The sequence below is a fragment of the Camelus dromedarius genome, chromosome 5 (genome assembly GCF_036321535.1).
Source record: "Camelus dromedarius isolate mCamDro1 chromosome 5, mCamDro1.pat, whole genome shotgun sequence".
Lineage (NCBI taxonomy): Eukaryota > Metazoa > Chordata > Mammalia > Artiodactyla > Camelidae > Camelus > Camelus dromedarius.
Window position 1 is genome coordinate 28692388 of NC_087440.1, and position 24690 is coordinate 28717077.

At 32.7% G+C, this 24690-nt stretch overlaps 1 protein-coding gene across 3 annotated transcripts in view; it reads right to left on the reverse strand.

The window, feature by feature from the left end:
* Nucleotides 1–336: 336 nt before the first annotated feature.
* KATNBL1 (katanin regulatory subunit B1 like 1) overlaps nucleotides 337–24690 on the reverse strand; it is a 58995-nt gene continuing 34641 nt past the window's right edge. For 2 of the 3 annotated variants that reach the window (XM_031453367.2, XM_031453366.2), the window contains 9 exons: nucleotides 14360–14490; nucleotides 13380–13420; nucleotides 11817–12096; nucleotides 7862–7980; nucleotides 6947–6997; nucleotides 6765–6854; nucleotides 6342–6431; nucleotides 5422–5515; nucleotides 337–3887 (listed from right to left, as the gene is read on the reverse strand). In XM_031453367.2, the coding sequence (XP_031309227.1) occupies nucleotides 3855–3887; nucleotides 5422–5515; nucleotides 6342–6431; nucleotides 6765–6854; nucleotides 6947–6997; nucleotides 7862–7980; nucleotides 11817–12096; nucleotides 13380–13420; nucleotides 14360–14476 (915 nt within the window). In that variant the 5' untranslated portion in view covers nucleotides 14477–14490 and the 3' untranslated portion in view covers nucleotides 337–3854. The remainder of the gene's footprint in view (nucleotides 3888–5421; nucleotides 5516–6341; nucleotides 6432–6764; nucleotides 6855–6946; nucleotides 6998–7861; nucleotides 7981–11816; nucleotides 12097–13379; nucleotides 13421–14359; nucleotides 14491–24690) is intronic. The other variant, XM_064485772.1, reaches the window with a different exon arrangement.

A 24690-nucleotide genomic window follows, 5' to 3' on the forward strand; every position in this document is an offset into this window, starting at 1 on the left:
TGCCCTTTCATAGAACTACCAGTACACAGTAATGATGTCGTTTTGTGTTTTATGATTAGTTACAGTCTATAAGATAAAATATTTTGGTATATACTATTTCATTTGCAACTGTACTTAATTTTTTACTGAAGTTTGATTTTAGTACTTATTGTTAAGTCAATGATCTGACCCAGAGAAAATTATGATTATTATAATACTGTAAATATTATTTTAAGTACAGCATTGGAAAATGTACTCAGTATACTGGCTATATGATATGTGGTATTTGTTTTATTGTTACATTTGGTGTTGCTACTGAATCAGTCAAGCTGTATTACAAATTAGAATCATACAATGTTTAAGGATGAACTTTTTATTCTATATGCCTGTTACAGAAATAAAAAGGAGGGGAAATAGTGTGTCACAAAGTTTTAAGACAATTTTCATAGCTAGAAGAATTAGAAATTAAGGGAGAAAGAGTAACGTAGGAGTAAATACCTACCAACAAATGTCCAGCAATACTGTTTTCATCTGAAGTCATCCAAATAAAAGGCTGTGTTGAAAAATAAGTAGTGCAACCAAATGGATCACTCCAGTTGGGTCAGCTGCTTATGAGTCTTTTTTTTTTTTTTCTTAAAATCAACAAAGGCAACTGACATTACCATCTTGTTCTTAAATAGGAAGAAAAATAACTGGGAATGACTCCTAAAATAGTAACTTAAATTTTGTTTTTTTCAAATTCCTTGACTAACTTGAGTAACTAAATAAACATTTAAAATGATTTCTATTATAAGCATTTAATAGCTAATAATCATTATTCAAATTAGTTATCCATTAATATTAATTATTATCAATAACTTGCCAAATACAAGTTTGAGAAAATTACTATTTCAAAGTCTAGATATATATAGCTTTGAATCCATATAACCATTTTTAAGATTAGGACATGACATGTACCAAGCATGTTTAGGGGATTTAATTCCTCAATAGTCCTTAGGGTTCAATGCTGTTATTAATGGTTAGTCAAAGTAAATATAGACATTTATACCCAAATTCTCACACCTCAGGATTCATGTAAATAATCTGTCAATTACCTTTGAAATTACTGCCAAAACTATCTAATAATGCTTGCTTTCTAACTTTTACCTTTTATTCTGATCAGGAACACTCCTTATAAAATCTATTTACTTTATCTCTAGTAGAAGCAAATTGCTTGATTATAACCGTCTACCACCTCAATAAACTACCTGCCCCTAGACTTGCAAAGTTAGCAAAGTCGAGTACAGAAAGCTGAAGAAGGTAGACGAGATTAAACAGCATAGAGACCTTGGGTAGTCCTTCAGTTACACTGCTTAATAGCACAGCAACAAATGAGCAATGACAGACACCAATTGTCCTAATCTAGGTCAATACAACAGCCAAAATACTTTGTAAACTCTTTGGCTCTTTCTGGAGATCAACACTGTTCTGATTAAAAAGCACGAGAGGAGCTTAACAGCAACTGAAGAGTTCAACATTTACTTATCTAACATCTTTTATCCAAGAATTTAAAAATTACCTAATACTAATCATAACTCAGTAACTGACAGAGGTAGGTACTAAGGTAAACTGCAAAGGCCAAGAACAGAAATTGGGAGTGTGTGCCACTGAATCACATTTGTAAGTTAGTTAAAGACTGCTGCCTTATACAGCTCCGAGTGCTTAAAATGAAGTGTCATCTACTCTCCTTTAAACAAACCCAAACATAAGCATAGGAAACCAGTGTTAATGGGATAATACCTTTTCTTACTAGGTTTCATTTGTATTTGTACTTAATTTTGACTGAAGTTTTGATTTTTAGAAGATACTGTTTAATGATCTTACCCAGAGAAAATTACAGTAACACAGATTTTTAGATACTGTTAATTTTAATACTATTTTAAATACAAGATTAAAGGTCTGTAGTATCCCATATGCCAATTATTTGAGTTATCTTTCCATCTGAGATGAATGAAGGGTTTATGCTTTGCTATACATACCATCTTCCTTGTGACAAAGAGCTGAATTTGTGAGATCGATATCTAAGAGAAGGTGCAGTCTGTAGCCATGAACAATTCTGTGTATGTGTATAAAGTTAATAAACTCCTAAAAGGATTGACATCCTGTCCTTAGCCTCATTAGCACTGTGCACCAACTGAGTTAACTGGTTGAAGCTGTTAGATAAGAGAGTGATAACTAAACAGATAGGAACAAAAAAAGATTATATTTCATCATCTTAAGGTTTCATAGAGATGACACAGGTTCACAATTCAAATTCTCACCTCCTGAAAAACAAATTTCTTAAATAACTCTCAAAATCTAGAAGTGCAGTAATAAATTATTCTAATCTAAAGACTTTAGAGAATAACCAATTACAACTGATGTTCACTGTGATGAATACATAGCTATATAAAATATAGCTACACAAAAATGTAACAGTGAAATATAACATTTTTAAAGAAAGAAAGATGCTTGTTTGGGATTCACATCAGTAGTGGCTAATTTGGTAAATGCTAAAGATTTACATTCAAGTGCTGGAAGGATTACTGCAGAGAAATTCAATTACTAAAAATCTTTGCTCAGATGCCTTTCAGGCTTATTGAAGATAAGATGATGTATGAACCACCAACAGTGGTATTTAAACCCCAATCACTTTCAAGATAATACACAAATTTCAGAAGTGAAGTTCATTGATACTAAAACTGGTATTAAAAAAAAAAAAGACCTCATACAGCCTGCTGGCATTTTATACCAACCATTGGAGGAGGTAGTAATGTAAAGTGTTGGAATTTAAAATACAAGGTCAGCACTAAATGTAAACATTTCTAAAGCATTATATGTAATTCTTTAAAGATATGTAGTGAAAAAAATCAATTCATATAAAATCAGAATTAAAAAAAGCAAAAATAGAAATATTTAGTGAATTTACTCAAATGAAGAAAACTTAAATGACACAGAACTGAAAATATTAGAAATCTATATGCAATAAAAAGTGAATATAAATTAGCCAACTCCACGGACATTTCCAGTTAAGCATTCATACAAAAACATATTCACCTTTTTCTTATATATAGGAATAACACATACATACATGACATGATGATTCTGGCAAAAAAAAAAAAAAAAAAAATCAGAGATACTAAGAATATTCTCAAGTTTTAAAAATGGTGTGGAATAAGTTTTAACAACAACATTCTACATGAGTGGAAACCCCTGATTTAATTCCATGATTTTATCATTTCAGAAGCATGGTTGGTTCTAATTTTCTTAAACAGATATTACACATTGGCTTATTAGTAATTAAGGCATTTTGCATACACAGTATCTCAGTGTGAACAAAAAACTTTTAGTATTGATTATTTGCTATGATGGTTTAAACTTTCAAGGTCCTTTCAACATAAGAAAATAGTAGTTGAACACATTTAAGTGTCTTCTTATAAAACATAATCTTAAAAAACGTAATGATGATTGGTCTTTGTGATTCCTAGTAGTAAGTCCTGTCTTATTTTTTCACATAGTATAAATTATATTCTTATGCAGGATTGCATTAAGACCCAGTAGTTCTTAAACAACGTTACCAAATAACCATATAAATCCCAAATGCAGCAAAGGCGAACAGTCTTCATAGTGCACTTTCACCTCACTGAAGTTGGAGCTGCTCTTTTTGGATATTTTTCCACTTCAATGTGAAGTAGATCGTTAGCGTTTCGTTAGTGGTTTCACTATGTGGCTTTTTAAAGGGAAAAAATGGTTTTGATTTCTTTCACAGTTCAGTTCTCAGATGAGACATTTTTGGGGAAATCATATAGTCCAGGGATGTTCTGAATTACCAAATGCTATTTAGCAGATGAAGTCTCTCAATGCAGCTGTAATAAATAAGCATCTACATCCTTAAAGAATAAAACAAAAACATTTTATTAGCCAGTAACCAAAATACAGATACACACACCCCATTTTCTTCTCCCTTTTTGTCACTTGTTTTGTCTTAGTTTCCCTTTGTGAACTTTTGAGGGTAAAGATTTGTCTTATTCCTCTTATCTGTATTTTTGTAGCACACAGCATGTGCTCAATAAATGTTTGCTACGTGCTTAGTGAATGTTTTAGTTTCTGTGATCAAACAACTCTGCTTTTTTATAGCTAAGCAAGATCATTACATCATCACCGCAATTCCTTCCGTGCTATATAAATCTAGGCGAGCTTGATGACAGCCTTTCTGATTTATACCCTCAAAAAATTACAAATGAGGGTTTAATATTATAAAAGAGGTTTTATCATAGCTTAAGGAACTTTATAGAACTTTTAATTATTCAATATTGCTTGTAATAATAAATACAGTATTTTAAGGTCATGTTCACAATAAAGGTTCCCCCTTTATAAAAAATTTAAAAATTGAAAGCAAGTTTCTAAGGAAACAATAATTTTTCAGTTCTGCAACTAAGAATACAAGGCACTTCCAGAACAAGGTAATATACCATGTATTGTCTAAAAGCATTCTATTTTCTATCAACTTTTACTTCATTTCCAACTCCTATTATCAAAAGAATTAAAATAATAATAACAACAAAAAAAATTCAGGAAATTGATTTCTGTTGATAAGATTTTCATCATTAAGAAATCTACAGAGTAAAATTATACATAGTGGTAACACACTTGCTTGATAACACCATTATGCTTCTTTGCATGAAGGTATTCTGAGAATTTTATAAATCCATGACATAATTCCTCTATTTAGATTATATTTTTTTAAAACCAAACAAAGTTTTTATATTTCTGGATAATGCCTATTTATGATAGCAGTATGCCCAGTAAAAGAGTAGAAATATTTCTTTAACAATGATTTTTTTCTGCAATTATACTTTAACTACCAATGTTTTCAGAAGTTTAAAAATTAAAATCTAAACTAGTAGCATACTTTTCCTTTAAGAGATAAGTAAATCAAGAGAACAATGTCAAATTCATCCTGTGAGTAGAACAATTTAACTTTCAAAAAAAACCCCCATGAAGTTAGCAAAAGCCAAGTAAAAATATCCCAAAACTAATTGATTATGTTCTTCATCTCTTGCTTCCTGAGTGTCACTGTCTTTTCAAATGCCTTCCTAACCTGGGTTCTTAACTTTTTTTCAAATATTTTTCTCTAATTGGAACTAGGTCATTAAATACCTATTAGCACATTATTTCTGTGGCTATATTTGAAATGCATTCAATAACCAATTCCTATGTTCCCTGTCAAAGTCATATTCATATCCAGAGGACCTTAATCATTTGTAAATATGAAATTGACTTCAGACATTATTACAGTAGTACTGAATTGGATATTTGAAAGAGTTTGTTTATGAATGCATAACACTATTACATTATTTCTAATTTTTAATTAAGTTTAAATATAGATTTAAGCTTAAAATTTTAAGCTTAAATATAGATTACCTTGGCTATATTACCAGTATATCCTGGAACCAAAGTAAGATGGTTTTCCTGTTCCCACAATCCACTTAATTGTTGTTTTAAAATCTGAATATTTCTAGGAGTAAAAAAGGAGAAAAAAATACAAATATAGAAGGACTGGACTTTGGTAGTAAATACACGTAATGAAAACAGTTATAAACTTTTCAAGTATTTATCAGGATAAAATTATACCATTTGAAGTCAAGCAAGTCTTTAAAATAGTACATGCCAACCATGGAAATTAAAGGTTACTTAGTTGTTAAAGCAGGTAAGAAAATAACTAGGCATTTGGAGCATTTGGATAACCAGTTCGTGGATATAAAGTGGGAAAATTTTGAGAGCCTAGAAAGTAAATTATGGACTTTAAGCAAACTGGAGATTTTTTCTTTTTTTGGTAGCTTCATTATAATCTGGCTCATTTGGTAGAAAAGCTACATATTTTCACATCAAAGCAATAGTCAAATTATGATTATAATACAGTTTTTAGAACTGTAATCATCTACACTGGATTCTCATGTTAATGTCTAGGTAGCCAAAGGACCCTGCAGGCTGCCTCCATTCCTGTGCCTCAGTACTCATTCCACGAAAGGCCATCTCTTTTTCTCTCACTCCTTTATAATGGATGCTATAAGGGTTAAATCATTGCTGTGCTTTTTCCTCTTAAAATGAAGGGTAGAGTTCTGCCAGAACAAGAGATACAGGGGGTTACTGGGTTCTGGAATTCAGCTTTCATGTGTAATTTTTCCATATGAACAGTATTCTAATTTAATATTCCTCTGAAAATGAAAAGAATAAGTATTATATACCAATAATCATGGAATAAAATTATCACCTAGTTTAATCAAGCTGCTTTCCTGAAGAAAATTTTAGTAGCATGAGTTTATCTTTAAAGGTATACTCACCCGTCATGTATAATTTCTGTTTTGGATGATAGTTCTGACCACCATCTTTTTATGACTGCTTGAAGCCAGTTTAAACCAACTATTATATATCTGAAATGACATTTTGTTACAAAATTCATCCAAGAAGCCTTTACAAAAAATGATACTCCACCCCCCTCAAAAAACACATACACACTGATCTTTCCCCTTTTAAAAGTGTATTTCACAACTTTCACAAAACCATATTGTATGTAACTTGTTTATAGATGTTTCTGTAATTGTTCTTTAATCATTCCAAATTCTTTTCCCAACTGGACTATGAGTTCCTGGAAAAGAGAAACCATGCATGTCCCATGGAGCTCAATCTACCACTATGCACTCACAAGGCACAATATCAAGGATGTTAAAAGAGAAAAATGAATTGAGATTCAGATTAGCACTTACTCTTCAAATCTGCTTTTAAGTAGTGATTTTACCAGAGGCAACAAGTCTACACAGCAGCCAAGTGAGATGTACTGTTTTTCTTCCTGTAAACTAAAAATAAATACTAAGTTATAAAAATATGAACAGGTTATAATTTGCACTTCTTTAAACTGACTTTTTTCCCTGAAAAATATTCTTTTTACCTATTGGTGAGCACAGGAAGGCAATCCACCACAACTCCAAGGTCTTCTATCCTGTGAGAAACAAAACTGCTTAGAGAGCTGATTTCCTTGTTTACTGTCATATTATAACCTTCACACTGCTTTTGAGAAATTTACTCATTTCAGCAAATGATCTGAGTGTCTACGCTGAGTCATGTGCTGGGGATACAGCAATGAACAAAGAGATAGGGCTTGTATTTCAATGTGTGTTTGAGTATGAGGGGGTAGGAGAAGGCAGAGAATGACAAAAAACAAGTAAAATATATAAAGCATGTCGATGGTGCTAAGTGCTATGGAGAAACATAAAATGGGAAAGAGAGAGACAGGGTGTGAAAAAATATGCACTTTTCAATAAAGTGGTCAAGAAAGGCCTCGCTAAGGTAACATTTGAGGAGACCTAAATATAGTGAGGAAGGGAATGGTTAAAATTTTCAAAGGGAATTTTTTTTAAAAGCTGGTTTTCCCATAATGTTATCACTTAGTTTTATAGATAAGAATCTTAGAGCGGGAGGGGATAGCTCATGTGGTAGAGCACCTGCTTGGCATGCATGAGGTCCTGGGTTCAATCCCCAGTACCTCCTCCAAAGATAAATAAATAAGCCTAATTACTTCCCCCAATCTGACCCCCCAAAAAAGAAAGAAGAAATATTAAAAAAAAAAAAAAAAGAATCTTAGAGAAGAAAACAGCTTTGTTCAGTATGATAAAACAGATGGTTTTCTGTAGTTTGGTTACTCTTAGATTGGTGATAAATGTTTTTTAAACCACACTGTCACTATTGAAGCTAAACATAGAAAGTTTAAAATTTTAGCCAGTATAACATAAAAAAAAAGAGGTATTTGTAGATAACACACTGGAAGTTACTTTTACTGAACAAAAGCATAAATGGTCACACTTACCTCACCAAATAAGCTACAAGTTCACTTATACTTCTCTTTCTCCAGAAAGTTAAAGCTACATTCAATCTCAAATTCCTGCTGAACAAAACTTGTGCCATTGTTTCATGGTCCTGAGAAACCTGAAAGGCAGTAACCTAATTTGTTAAAAAGCATATTGAGATATGACATGAAACTTTCTTTTTTCAATGAAATTATTCTGGTAGACATATTTTAAAATTATGCAGAGGTGACTCCTTTTACTGGTCCACAAAGAGGAATATTGCAGCTGAACAATATGATTTGAATAAATGTAGGACCTGTTTATTTTTTACCAATATTTTTTCTTATTTGCTACTATTTTCCTTTTAAATCTCAATAATTCATAGAATAAATTATTTTTAGTTACCTACAAACCTAAGATTTACTTTATAATAATGCAGATTAAAAGAAAAGGTAAATGTATAGGCTAGTCATTACCAACTGAATAGCATGAGAGGGAAACCACAAAAATTCAGTGTTGTGACAAGTATTTCAATTCATTCATTCATTTTTTTTTCTATATAACTAAGGAAATATACTCCCATTGTAAAAAGTTCAAGTAGCATAAATCTGCTAAAATAAAAAGTGAATACTCTTTACTTGCCCACAAAAACAACTAGTAACACTCCCCAGAAGCAATCACAGTTAACAGAGTGGTCAGCATCATTCAAATCATTTTTTAGACATGTTAGGTAGATATAAAATTAAAACAGTCTAATATCTGTATGTTTAAAACCTTATTTTTTCACTTATATATTATGAAGATTTTTCAACATCAAAACATAGATCAATCTCATTTTTAAAAGAACAATTACATATTCTCTAGTCTTTATGTACCATAATTTCATACTGATCCTGGTTTTTCTCTATTAAAACTGTGCATCAATGAACATCCTAAACTAAACATACAAATGAACATATCTATGTAAATATGTGCACTTGTACAAAATCTTCTGTAGGATTAGTTTTAGAATTGGAATATCTAGTTCCAATTTTTTTTAGTAACAGATTAAGATATAATTCACATACCATAAGATTTACCCGTTCAAAATGTATAATTCAGTAGTGCTAATAAGTACATTCACAGAGTTGTGCAACCATCACCATCATGAATTCTAGAACCTTTTCACCATCCCTAAAAGAAACCCTGGACTCCATTCTCCCGTCTCTCCAGCCCCTGACAATCATTAATCTACTTTTTATCTCTTATGATTTTATCTAATTTGAGTCTTCATATAAACTGAATCATACAATATGTGGCCTTTTTGTGTACGTGGCTTCCTTTACACAGCATAATGTTTTCAACATTTATATACATTATAACATATACTGGTATTTTACTCCTTTTTAATTATCAAATAATATTATATAGTATGAAATATAAGATTTTACTTATCTATAGTCAGTTGATGGACATTTGTATTGTTTCTACTTCTGGCTATTATAAATGTTATGAGCATTTGTTCATAAGTATCTGTGTGGACCTGTGTTTTCAATTCTCTTGGGTATATATCTAGGAGTACAACTATTGAGTCAAAATGTTATGTATATGTGAACTTATACAAAATACTATAGTATCACTTTTAGGTTTAGGCTTTTAGAGCATGTACTACATCAGGAGAAAAGGTCTGAAACAAAAGGACAATCAATAAACCTATTACTGAAGTGTGAGGTTAAGGAAGGTTTACGGAAAGTAGTCAAAATGGGAGCAAAGTAAAAGGAGGGCCTTGAAAAAATGCTCTCCTATGGCACTAGTATAAATGCACAACTGAAGCATTTTTCCTTTTTTTTTTTTTTTTAAACGCATTCTCACTAGGGAATGTTTATTCCCTCAGTTCAAATGAAGAACCAGCCTAGGTCCCAATCTAGGCCAGATTTCTAGACTATAACAGTCACATGTTCAGAATCCTTCAGGATATGTAGTTTCTTTGATTATCTGATCAGTGTTGCCCTCATCACTTCTGTAACTACATCTGAGTAGGGTATACTGCCTGTTTTCACTCACCATCTATCTCCTAAGAGCCTGCAGAACACATTGCACAGTTAAGGAGCTATCAATAAATACTGTGAATGAATTAGTCTGACAGTGATTCTCTTTAAAACTAAGGTTTAGTTACCATCCTATTCTCCAGGGCTCATGAAAATTCACTATTAAATCAAATTCTCCTTGCCCCCTTTTTTCTCACAGATACCATACGTACTTCTTTTACCTCTCCTAGCATTACTAACTTTCTATTACTCCAGGATCTTATTCTTACAAGTAAGGACATTTTTATTGACAAATGGAAACTTTTTTGTGTGTCATTTCATTATGGTTTTAGTTAATAACACTTTGTTTTCTACCCTTCTTTCATCTTATTGACTTATTATTATTATCCTACTTATGATGCTCATTTTCTTTCATCTACATACTTAGGATTATTTTAATATAAAAAGATTTTTTTTCTGCTTGTATGTCATAGGAAATGCTTTTCAAACTGTCATGCTAGATAGAAACAATACTAAGTTTACCAAGTCATAATTAAATTAAGGCACATTCAAGTAATGTAATATTATGTATCCATTCATCATGTAACATCTCTGTACGGTGATAGCTGGTAACTAGACTTATCGTGGTGATCATTTTGAAATGTAGAGAAGTATCAAATCACTATGTTGTGCACCAGGAACTGACATAGTATTATAGGTCAATTATATATCAAAAACAAACCAACAAACTATGAGAGACAGATCAGACTTTGGTTACCAGAGGTGGGTGAGAGGGAACTGAATGAACACAGTCAAAAGGAACTTCTAGCTGTAAGGTAAGTAAGTACTAGGGATATAATATACAATTTGGTAAATATAATTAGTGCTGCTGTATGCTATACGTGAAAGCTGTTAAGAGAGTAAATCCTAAGAGTTTTTATCACAAGGAAAGAAAATTTTTTTCTATTTAAAAAATTCTGTATCTATATGAGATGATGGATATTCACTAAATTTAATGTAGTAATCATTTTATGATGTATGTAAGTCAAATCATTATGTATACACTTTAAACTTATACTATGCTGTATGTCAATTATATCTCAATAAAACTGCAAGAGAAAAAACTGTAGAAGCATTATTCAATGACATGGAAAAATATCTAAATTTATTAAACATAAAAATCAAGTTATCAAATAATACGTATAGTACGAAGAGAAAAGATATATAAAAATTTAATATTGTTATTTATAAATATTGAAATCATGAATAATTTTTTCCTTTGGGTTTATTTTCTACAACATGAACAATAAACATGTAATAATAAACATTATTATAAACTTGTATTTATAAGTTTTATCAAACCATTCTTTCAAATGACCATTTTTCATAAAAGTGATTTTTCTGAAGTATAATTTACATACCATAAAAGTCACACATTGATAATATATAATATAAGGATTTTAATAAATTTATGGACTTGTGCATCATCACAGTCCAGTTTTAGAATATTTCTATCACCCAAAACAATTCCTCTGAGCCTGTTCAAACAACTAATTTTGCCTGAGCTGGAAAAGCAGCAAACCTTAGCAGGTTTGAGTTTGCCTAAATGAAGTTTCCAATGGCAATTTTGAGAGCCCAGCAAAATGAACCTGGATAACTGGCTTTTGTGGTCCACTTTGTAGGCAAAATTTCTTCTTTTCCCTTCCTTTAAATTTCTACTGGCCATCTTGCCATTCCGGGTGTTTATAGCAGCTTATCAATCACTTCATTCCATCTGAGATACCACTAACTTAGAGAAATGGAATAAACTACTGATTCAAATTTAGTTAATCTAGAAAATTATCTCAGGAGTTACAATCTCTCAAATAGTCTTAATTTAATGGGCAGTGAATTATTTTACTAGTAGAATACAGCAAAGGAAAAAGCTAATAATTACAAGAATGAAGTTAAGCTTATATAAATGACTTACCTCAGAAAAAAAACTACTATATTTTGATGATGGGCTTTCTGTCTGTGAAGAACCAGAATCACTGGAGTTAACTAAATATGTTCGAGTATCATGGCGTAGTTTCTCAGGGAGGTGGCCTGCACAAGCCAGTTCATTTTCTTTATTTGCCATGTCACAGCCCCCACTTGTAGGGGACTGTTTTTTTCTGTAACAAGGATTTGGAAAAGGATGATGAATTTTCTTTCTGCGATAGATCACCTTACGTAGTTTATCTGGGCTTTTCACAGCTTGTCCAACTGTTCTGTAAAAAGAATTGATTTTTCTTAAATGAAAAAGAAGCATATGAAGACCTTTAAAAGTTTTTAAAAACAAAGATTTAACAGGCCACATTTTGTGATCACAATCCACTAAAATCAGAATAAGCACAATAATTTAAAAAAATCTTAACTCTTAGATTGAAGAGGGAAATAAAACGGAAATTACAAACCACCTAGAAAGCAATGAAAAGAATGATACTTTATACCAAAAGAAAATGAAGAGGCATAATAACTAGATGCTTTTAAAATGAAGTATTACAGGGCATTCAGGGAATAAGAAAATTACAACAAAATTATAACAATTTCTTGTCACTTCTCTTTTTCTAGCAAAGTTTAAGTTTGAATATTTTACTTTGAATCATGCAAGTGTGAATATATATTTTAACTTATAATACAACAGAACACTTATTTTGATTAAGCTAAAGTATATTTAATTTGTTTGAATAAGATAAAACACAACAGAGCACATCTCATGGTTTAGTATAGTGGTTCTCAAATGTTTTGCTCTCAAGATGCTTTGTACTCTTAAAAATTATTAAGGCCCCAAAAGAATTTTTTATGTGTGCAATATCTATTGATATGTACTGAATCAGAAATTGAGAAAATTTGTTAATTTATTTAAAAATAATAAATTCATTACATATGAACATAGAATTTTTTTAAAAAAATATTTTATTTTCCAAAGCAAACAAAAAATGTAGTGAGAAGAATGGCAATGTTTTTACATTTGTGCAAAATTTCTAATATCTGGTTTAATAGAAGACAGCTGGATTCTCATATCTCCCTCTGCTTTCAATCTATTTGTTAACATCAATTATCACGTAGCCTCTGGAAAACTATTGTACACTTGTAAGAGAGTGAAAATGAGGAAGAGGAATAATATCTTAGTATTGTTGTGAAGATAGTTTCAACCTCACAAATTCCCTGAAAGGACTCCCTGGGGCCTCAGATCATATCTTGAAAACCAGAGGTTTAGTAGAAAGCACCTTTACAGTTTGGCAGATCTGGGAATAAATGACATTTTTACCACCTTCTGGGTGTGTGACCTTTAAAGAAATCACAGATCTTTAGTTTCAGTCATCAATAGTTTGGGATAATTACATGTATCTATCTAATATTGATACGTTTAGCACAGTCCCTGGAACAAAGGCGCTGTCTAATAATAAATTATTATTATAATAAAAGAGAAGACTTATTTTTCCCTATTTTCACTCTTACCCAGCTTTCAATATTTGTTGTTTCCCACAAAGTTTAAAGAAGCTCTTACCTATTTATGTAAGCAGCCAACTGTTTTGGAGATTTCTTAACCTGAAAAATAAAAGTAGATAGCATATTGCTACATATTTAAGTTCTTTAGTAAAGCTATGTGAACTTGTTGATCGATATCAACAAGTCTGAATTCAACAGTTTACGTTTTTTGGATTAAAGCTTTTTCTGTTCTAATGCTGTAGTCTCAACCATTAGTTGCAACAACATTGTATGTAGCTATTTCTGACAATGTAACATACCCATCTAGCTAGTTTCCATGCTACTAGTCACATTCTGTACTTACAGGGTGCTTGGTAAGTGAATTGAATTTTAATATGGTTTTAAGAAATTGTATCAGTGCTAATGAGCCTTGAAGAGGTGAGCAAAAAGTACCTCTGAGATTCCTCTAAAATTAAACTAAAATATTTAAATTATATCAAAACAGTATATTGGCCAAAAAGTTTTCAGAGCTGCTGGAATATAAAAAGTTTTCAAAATTTCATTAATTCTACTTAATTTTGGCAGATTGAGCAAAATTGTCACCCTCCCATTGTTTAAACAATTTAACCAGAACTATCCATGGATTTAACAGCTTAAACTGTGTCAAACTGAATGGCTGTGTCTCCCCAAAATTCCTATGTTGAAATCCTAACCCCCAACGTGACGGTATTAGGAAATAGGGCTTTTGGGAGGTGATTATTTCATAAGAGTAATGAATAGGATTAGTGTCCTTATAAAAGAAACTCCAGAAATTTTCTCTCATCCCTTCCACCAAGTGAGAAAGTAGAGAGAAGAGAGCCATCTGTGAACCAGGAAGTGGGTCCTCGATGGATACCAGCTCAGCTAGGGCCTTGACCTCAGACTTCTCAGCCCCCAGAACTGTGAGAAATAAATTCCTGCTGTTCATGAGCCACCCAGGCTACGGTATTCTGCTACAGCACCCTAAACAGACTGACATAACTGTCTTACCCACTCCACTGCTAGAAACTATGGACTTACCTCCTTCATGTTCTTATTAGTGAAATTAGAGATCCTTTTTCTAGGAAGATCAGTGGAATGATCCTCAATATTATCACAAAAGTTCCGTTTTTTAACATTGTGGGTTTCAGATGCCATAATCTCTTAAATACCTAGATTAAAAAATAAAAATAATAAATGGAAAATACAAAAAGCATTAGAGCCTGATCTTTTTTCCTGAACAGACATATAAAAATACAGCAGCAGCTCTATGCTACGTTAAAGAGGCTTGTGAGTAAAGCAGAGGACATACAGGCATACCTCATTTTATTGCACTTCACAGATTTTTTTTTTAAACAAATTGGAAGTTTATGGAAACCTTGCATCAAACAAATCTATTGGTGCCATTCTTCCAACATCTGTTCACTTCATGTCTCTTTGTCACAATTTGGTAATCCTCATAATATTTCAAACTTTTCATTATTATATGTGTTATGATGATTTGTGATCAGGGATCTTTGATGTTACTATTATAATTGTTCTGGCACACCACAAACCATGCTCATATAAGATGGCGAATAACTGCAATAAATATGTGTGTGTGCTCCAATAACTGGCTATTCCCCATCTCCCTCCCTGTCCTCGGGCCTCCCTATTCTCTAAGATACAACAATATTGAAATTATGTCAATGAATATCAATGGCCTCTAAGTGTTCAAGTGAAAGGAATAGTCGCAGGTCTCTCCCTTTAAATCAAAAATAGAAATGATTAAGCTTAGTGAAGAAGGCTTGTCAAAAGCTAAGAAGGCTGAATGCCAGGCCTCTTAAAACAAACAGGCAGGTTGTAAATGCAAAAGAAAAGTTCTTGAAGGAAATTAAAAGTGCCATTCCAGTGAACACGAATGGTAAAGGAAAACAGCCTTAACGCTGATATAGAGCAAGTTTTAGTGGTCTGGATAGAAGATTAAACCAGCCACAATATTCCTTAAACCAAAATCTAATCCAGAGGAAGGCCCTAACTCTCTTTAATTCTATGAGGGCTGAGAGAGGTAAGGAAGCTGCAGAAGAAAAGTTTGAAACTAGCATAGGTTAATTCATAAGGTTTATGGAAAGAAGCCACCTCCATAACATAAAAGTGCAGGGTGAGGCAGCAAGTGCTGATGTATAAGTTGCAGCAAGTGATCCAGAAGATCTAAGATGCCATCTAGGACTTTCATAGTGAGAGGAGACGTCAAGGCCTGGCTTCAAATCTTAAAGGATAGGCTGACTCTCTTGTAAGGGGCTCATATGGCTGTTGACTTTAAGTTGAAGCCAATGCTCATTTACCATTTCCCAAATCCTAGGACCCTTAAGAACTATGCTAAATCATACCCTACTTGTGCTCTATAAATGGAACAACAAAGCCTGAAAGATAGCACATCTGTTTATAACATGGTTTACTGAATTATTTTAAGCCCATTGTTGAGACCTACTGCTCAGAAAAAAGATTCCTTTCAAAATATTACTGCTTATTGACAATGCACTTGGTCACCCAAGAGCTCTGGTGGAGATGTACAACAAGATGAATGCTGTTTTCATGCCTGCTCACACAACATCCATTCTGCAGCCCATAGATCAAGGGGTGATTTTGACTTTCAAGTCTTACTACTTAAGAAACATATATTCTGTAAGACTATAATGTAGTAAACTGAAAACTTCTGAAAAGGATTTATCATTCTAGATGCATTACAAACATTAGTGATTCATCAAAAGAGGTCAAAATATCAACATTAAAAGGATTTTGAAAGAGTTGATTCCAACTCTCATGGATGACTTTGAGGGGTTCAAGACTTCAGCAGAGAAAGTAGCTGCAAATGTGGTAGAAACAGCAAGAGGACTGGAATTTGAAGTGGAGCCTGAAGATGTGACTGAATTGCAATCTCATGATAAAACTTTAACAGATGAGGAGTTACTTCTGGATGAACTAAGAAAGTGGTTTCTTGAGCTGTAATCTACTCCTGGTGAAGGTGAAGATTGTTGAAATGACCACAAAGGATTTAGAATATTACACAAACTTAGTTGATAAAGCAGCAGCAGGGTTTGAGAGAATTGCCTCTGATTTTGAATGAAGTTCTGCTGTGGGTAAAATGCTATCAAACAGCACTTCATGCTACAGAGAAACTTCATGAAAGGAAGAGTCGATCAATGCAGCAAACCTCACTGCTTTCTTATTTTAAGAAGTTGCCACAGCCACACCAAACTTCAGCAATCACCACCCTGCTCAGTCAGCAGACATCAACACTGAGGCAAGACCTTCCACCTGCTAAAAGATTACGACTTGCTGAAGGCTCTGGTGACTGTTACCCTTTTTTTAGCAATAAAGTATTTTTAAATTAAGGAATGTATATTTTTTAGATACAATGCTATTGCATACTCAATCTACTACATATAGTATAGTGTAAACATAACTTTTATATGCAATGAGAAACCAAAAAATTTATGTAACTTGCTTTACTGCAGTGCTCTGGAACCAAATCTACAGTATCTCCAAAGTATGCCTATAGCTTTAAGTTATATATTTTTAAAAACCTTAAACACAGAGCGAGCACAAGGCAGGGCATTCCAGGAAATTAAAGCTCTTTCTGTTCTCACTCTTAAGTTGCAACCAGCTACATAATATGGTATGTACTTTTTACCAATGCAACATATCAGTCTCCTCATTTTCCATATCACTAGCCATATATTAAATTTAAATTTACAGTTTATGAGGTCAGGTCTATATAGTAGTGGTATCTTGACATTCAAATGCACAGAAACCTACATTTTTGGAATCAAATCACTGGGTCATATAAAACCATAAGCAGCCAGGGGAACCAAAATCAGACTATATATATCTGACTTGTTTTATCCCTAATCTATAAATTTTTCTTTCATTCTTACAGGTAGCTCTCCAAATTTCTTCCCTATTTGAAAAAAATAATCCCCACTCTCCTATTCCTCCAGTTATATACAACGGAGGCAAACAGATGCTGTGACTTCATTTATATAACAGAGGAAGTCAGCGATTTTCCCACTCAGGTTTCACGTAGCAAATTTTTTTCAGGTCATGCCATGTACCCAAGCTTCTCCCTTATTCTTTCTCGAAACATTTACTGAGTATTCATTATATGCCAGGCCTCTAATGTAGATCACAGACAGAGATCCTGTTCCAAAGAATCATTTAGGAAGCTTTTTGAAAATACACCTTTCTGGGCTCAAACTTCAGACTGTAACTTGGCAGACATTTGGAATGAAGCCCAAAGCAATTATATTTTAAAAGGCTCCACAAGTATTTCTGATGTACACACTTAATAGAAAATTTGTCTTAGATAATTCTTCAAAAAATACGAACAAACACATGAAATTCTGTAATTAATTTCAGGATATTCTAAGATTTCTTGCTGCTAATCCACAGAGAGCCTTTCCACTTCTGTCCTCAGGTTAAGAAACCTCTAGGATAAGACTTTTTTAAAAGTAAATAAATAATTGCAGTAATACAATAAGAAATCTGACAGCAGGCACCTTTGCAAGTCAGCAAAGCTTCACTGAGGAGTCTTAAAGGACAAATAGCACATTGAGAAAATAGCATGTGCAAAACTGAAAGGCATGAAGCAACATGATTTGTTTGGCAATCTCTTAAGTAGGTACATGTGACTAGAGCTTAGGCTGGGGGTAGCCTGCAGCAGAGTGAGAAATGAAGCTGGAGAGACAGGCAGAAGCTAGATTATAAAGGGATCTTGTCCACAAGGTAAGTCACCCTTTTTGGGGGGGGTAGGGGAAGAAAGGGAGATATTCAGTTAAAGATAATGAACTAAACACATGCAATTACTTTTACCTTTCCCTAAAACCCCATTACAATGCCAGCAGGGAAGGTTTTAAAGGCATAAACTCCATTAGCACAAAGAATAAAAGATGAGGAGATGGCACCATTATGGAAACTGCAAAGCAGAAGTGAAAAATGACTTAGCGTATCTGAGAAAGCCATATCCTAAATCAGCAGCAAAGAAAGGTGAAAAGCAGAATCCCCAGAAGGTTCAGAAATTAGCAATACTGAGGACCTCAAGAAGTGAGATAAAGGTAGCTTTAAGAACAAGTATATGACTGATTATCCATTTAAAACAGAGATTCCTAGATCTCCTTCCCCAAGTTAAACAGAGGGATCCAATGAAAGTTTACATCCTACATATTAAGACCTTCAACCTTCTTTCTAGCACTTGCCTCACAGAGGCTTGCAGCCAAGCTTATATACTCCAGCGAAGAGTACAGAAGATGCTTCTTTGGAAACTATGATCAGTCTCAGAAGAAAACACAACAGACATATACACACACACCTAAAAATAGTGACATCAGTGATGGTCAAGATCCCCAAAGAACTGTTTTATATCTTGATTATGGTGGTAGTTACCCAACTGTTAAAACTAAGAGCCATGCACTAAAAAAGTGTGAATTTTGACTGCATGTAAATATCTCAATAAACCTGACTTTCAAAAAATTCTCAAAAGGTAAGAACAAATTTCACACACAAAACACAAGTGAGACAAAAACAAACTGATAAAGATTCTTAGAAATTAAAAATAGGATGTAATTAGATAGCAGCAAAATTATCTTAAAAGTTGGAAGAGAAAGTTCAGGTTATCTCCTAGAACTTAGGGTAAGATTTTTTAAAAGCCCACAAGACTGGTTTATAGTAACCAACATCAAAATAAAAAGAATTTCAGAAAGAGTACAGAAAAAACAAAGAGAAAATCAAAGAAATAATTTGAAACCGTACAGGGCTTAAGGACGTGAATTTCCAAATCGGAAGGGCACAGGGAGGGTCAGCATGGTGGATGAAAACAGACCTACCAGGCACATCATTGTCACACTTCAGAGCACTAAAAAAGCCAGAGAAAGTGAAGACATACAATAAACAAATAAACAAGAAAAACCCCCTAAGACTCAAACCAGGTCACACACACAAATGATAGACATAGAACAATGCCTTCAAAATTTTTAGGAAACCTAAAATTTTATATCTAGCCTAATCATCAACTGAATGCAAGTCTAAGAGAAAAATGCCCTCAGAAATTTAAAGTTCCCCCCAAAATTCTTCCTGTAGAGTCAGATAGATAATAAACAAAAGTGAGAAATACAAGAAATGGATAGCCAATAGAGGAGATGAAAAGGGATTTCCATGATGATTATGAAGAAAGATCCCAGGATGAAGGCTTTGAAATTCACTTCAAACAAAATGATATAAGCAGGACAATGATTGGAGCTGATTAGCAGGCTGAAGGGAGAAGTCTTCACATAAATGAAATTGATTTATAACACGTGCTCATTAGAGAGGAAATGAAGAAAACTGAGGGAGTGTCACAAGGCAGTGGCACATTTTTCAAGTGCTAAACGAAAAGAACTGTCAACTCAGAATTTCCTATGTGGAGGAAATATCCTTCAGAAATGAAGGGGAAACCAAGACATTCTCAGATGAAAGGAAATGAAAGAAGGAATCTTACAACATCAGGGAGACAAAAAGAAAATGATAAGGCAAATTACGTTTGATGGTTGAAACAAAAATTATAACATTATGTAATGAGGTTCAAAATATACACAAGAATTTTTAAGACAATTATACTGTAAGTGGGGAAGGGCAAAGGGACACAAAGAGAAGTAAAGTTTTCACACTCACTCAAACTTGTAAAATGACACCATCAGTAGACTGATAAATTATGGATATGTAACATAATACCTAGAACTACTGCTAAAACCTACTGTTGCTGCTATTGTTATATCAGAGATATACCCCAGAACACTACAGATAAATCATAATGTAATGCTTAAAATGTGTTCAAGTAATCCACAGGAATGTAAGAAAAAGAAATGACAGAAACAAAAAAAATGGAGAGAACAGAGACAAAAAATAAAATGGTGGAAACATATCAATAATTACATTATATATGAATGGTCTAAACATATCAGTTAAAAGCCAGAGGCTGGCAGAGTAGATTAACAAACATGACCTAACATATGCTGTTTAAAGAAATTCACTTCAAACAGAATGATATAAGCAGGCAGAAAATAAAAGAAAGATCCTGATAGATCTTAAAGGACCTCATCACAGTGGAGAAACAAAATAAAGAAAAAGATGTATCATGCAAATATTAATTAAAAAAGCAGAAGTGGCCATAATAGTATCAGATAAAGATGTCCAAGCAGCAAAGGAAACTATCAGAGATAAAGAACATTACATATGAATAAAAGGGCCAAAATAGTAAGAAAACATAGCGATCTTAAATGCATATGCACAAAGCACAGCTAAAAAATAAATGAAGCAAAAACTTTAGGGCTGAAAGGAGAAATAGACAAATCCATAATAATCTTGGAGACTTTAATATTCCCTTTCAACAACTGATAGAACAAATAAAAATTTAGCAAAGTTATAACACCATCAACCAACAGGATCAAATAAACATTTATAATACACTCTACCCCAAAACAGCAGAGTACATTATTTTCAAAGGCCACAGAACATATACCAAGATAGACTATATCGTAGGCTATAAAATAAACCCCAACAATTTAAAATAATTGAAATAATACAGAGCATGTTCTCCAACTACAATGAAATCAAAATAAAAATCAATGAAAGAAAAATAACAGGAAAATCTCTGAACACCTGGAAACCTAACAGCATATTTCTAAAAAAAATTCATGGGTCAAAGATAAAGTCTCAGGGAAATAAATAAAAATAAAAATTACACTGAGAAATATGAAAATGGAAATATAACATTAAAATTTACAGGATACAGCTAAAACAATGCTGAAGGGTAATTTACAGCACTAAAATGCATAAAGAGGAAAAGTCTCAAATCAATCTAAGCTTTCATTTCAAGAATTTAGAAAAAGAAAGGCAAAATAAACCCAAGGCAGAGGAAATACATAAATAAATAAATAAATGTGAAAATAGAAAAACACTAGGAAAAAAAATAAGACACAGAGCTACTTCATTGAAAGATCAAAAAAAAATTTATTTTTTTACAAACCTCCAGGGAGACTGACAAAGAAAAAAGAGAAAATGCAAATGGTCTATACCAGGAATAAAAAGAATGTATCACTATAGACCCTGCAGACACTGAAGGGATAAGAAAATACTATAGCCAACTCTACAAACGTAAGTTTGACCAGATGAAAGAAGTGGGCCAATTTCTCAAAAAACATGAACCATCACAACTTACTCAATATGAATAAGCAACTTGAATAGCCCTATAATTACTGAGGAAACTGAGTTCATAATTTTAAAACTCCCCAAATAGAAATCTCCAAGGATAGATGATTTTACTGGAAAATTCAACCAAATGTTTAAAGAAGAATGAACACCAATTCCACACACACTTTTCAAGAAATCAGACAAGTAAGGAAGACTTCTTAATTCATTTTATGAAGCTAATATTATCCTGATACAAAAATAAGACAAAAAAATACAAAACAAATAAAACCTACAGACCAGTATCTGCCAAAGACCACAGATGCAAAAACTCTTAATGAAATATTAGCAAATGGAATCCAGCAATACAAAAAAGAGTTACACATCACAATCAAGTGAGATTTATCCCAGGGATAGAACATTTGTTTTATATTTGAAAAACAATCCATGTAACCCATCATATTAACAAGGTAAATAGGAAAAGTTATATGATCATATCTATTGATGCAGAAAAAGTATTTGACAAAACTTACACCCAGTCTTGATACTCTCATTAAAATAAGAATAGGGGGAAACTTCCTTACCTTGATAAACAGCAACTACAAAAAACCTACAGCTGGCATCACTTTTAATGGTGAGAAACTCAAAGATTTCCTGCTAAGATTAGGCACAAGGCAAGTGTGTCCCCTCTCACCACTGCTTTTCAACATATTGGAAGTCTAGCTAATACAATAAGATAAGAAAAGGAAACAAACAAATATAGATTGGAAAGGGGGAAAAAAAAGAAACCATCTTTGTTCACGGATGATATGATCGTCCATGTAGAAAATCTGAATGAATAGACAAAAACAAAAAAACCCCAAAAAACCCCAAAACCTCTTGGAACTAATAAATGATTACAGCAAGGATGCAGAATGCAAAGTTAATACACAAGTCAGTCACATGCCTATATCCCATCAATGGGCAAGTGGAATTTGAAATTAAAAACATATTATCATTTACATTAGCACTCTCTCCCCCACAAAGAAGTTCTGAGTTCAAACGTAGGGAAATTGCAATGATAATCAAAACTTTGCCCTCTCAATAGAGTAAAAATGATAGCTGCTCAGTCAGAAAAGTGAAGATAAATGTCTAACTGTTATAAGTCTCTGGGAAACTGGAGAGGCCAGAAAAAAATAAAAAGACTGGTGATTTATTTTCATTATTCTAAGAGATACTAATTAGGCATACATTTTAAAAAAAATGCAGTATGCAAAGAACTGAGCATTGCTCTGAAGAGATTTCTAAAGCCCACCTACTGAAAGAGAGATCTGAGATCTGATATAAATTAGGTAAGATGTCTGGATTTATGGGAAAACAGAGCTCTGCTTACAAGTTTTGAACACAGTCAATATAACATTTAAAACAAATACGTGAGTAAACGACACAAAGTGATGAAAGGAAAACAAAGATGTAAGTAAGTTCTTATCCTTAAGAAACTTACTATGTAACAGAAAGACAGGACATAATCACACGATAGTCTAATTCTACCGGGTTGTATATCTCACATAATATACAGATTGAACTTACAGAAAATTTATTTTATATGAATTCAAAGAGAGATATAGCTTATTTCTGCAGACCAACTCGAAGGTGCTATGTTAAAAAATGTATTTTTAGCATCCTGAGTTGGATTAAAGTTATATTTTCCTACAGAAATCCAACTAATAGTACTACTGGATCAGCTCTAAATAGGCTTTTAACACCTAAGCTTGGAAACTAGCCACTATTAGAGTAGAGCCTTTTTTCTGTCAAAAGATGTAATCTGATTACTAAACAATCTGTAAAATGTCAACTTTCTGTCAACTCATCAATAAATCTGGAGTTGCTCCTATCACAAACAGACCTTAAGAAAGAAAAGTAACTGGAGGAAAGAGATCTCTAACATCATTCATATTTTTAAATAAATACATATAGGAGGGTGATAATCAAAAGCATAATAGTTTGAAGTTGGGAGTAATGGTCCTATTTCATTAAGACTACGACATATTTAAAACAGTAGTATGTGGTTTAAGATTATACACATTTTAAAACATTAAACAACAACAACAACAACCCCAAAGATCACTAAAGAATACTAGTTAGAAGACTAATTTTGAAAGATTAAAATGGCTAGTCTGACAATAACAATTTCCAACAAAGTAACAGCTACCTATCATTTTATCACTTAACACAGAACTATAGATACTTTATATCATTACCTCATTTAATCATCAACACAATCTCTGATGCAGAAATTATAATTTCCATTTAAAAACAATAAAGGTTTTATTTAGGAAGGCAAGTAACTTGGTCTCATGTATAAAAACTGTTTTGTGGTTACTGACGCCTAAATTTGCCTGATCAGTGGAGGATGGATTACAAAATTTCTCATCCCAAGGAACGCTCTGTGTATATGCTGTACTCTGTATCTGAGGGGTGCTTTCACTTCATATATTCTTACGGCTTTCTTTACAACATTTTTAGGTTCTTGCTCAAATACTCACTCCTGAGTATGGCTTTCTCTGATCTACCCTCTCAAACAGCACCTACTTTCACTTCTATATCTTCCTACCCTATCCTATTTTTCTTCATAATACTTACACTACAGACATATATATTTGTTTAACATACGTATTCTCCACTAGCATGTAAGTTCCTTGAGTAGTGGGCTCTTGCTTGCTGGTTCACTGCTACATTACCACGGACTAAAGCACTCTAGCACACAGAAAGTGCTCTATGTGTATATATTGAATGAATTAGTAAAAATTCCATTCTGTACTATATAAAAATGACAGATGAAACAATTTCACCTTTAGACTTTAATCTAACTCTTTCATAGTACAGATTACCAGAATTCTTTATCCATAGGTTAATCCCGTTTATAATACACACACGTGTATGTATATATGTATTATTTAAGTCTATAGATTTGAATTTTTTTCCTCTAGAAAATAACATTTATTTATTGATAGTCTGTCCCCCTTCCATATGGGAAAAATATTCCTTTATAGGCTAAAATAGTTTTTAAAGAGCAAACAATGTTGCTTTTTGGCCTAAGAGTGAAGGATTTTACATCATTGAAAAATTGCAAGTCAAAACCACAATGAGATACTACTTCACAACCATTAGAATGGTTATAACAAAGATGATAG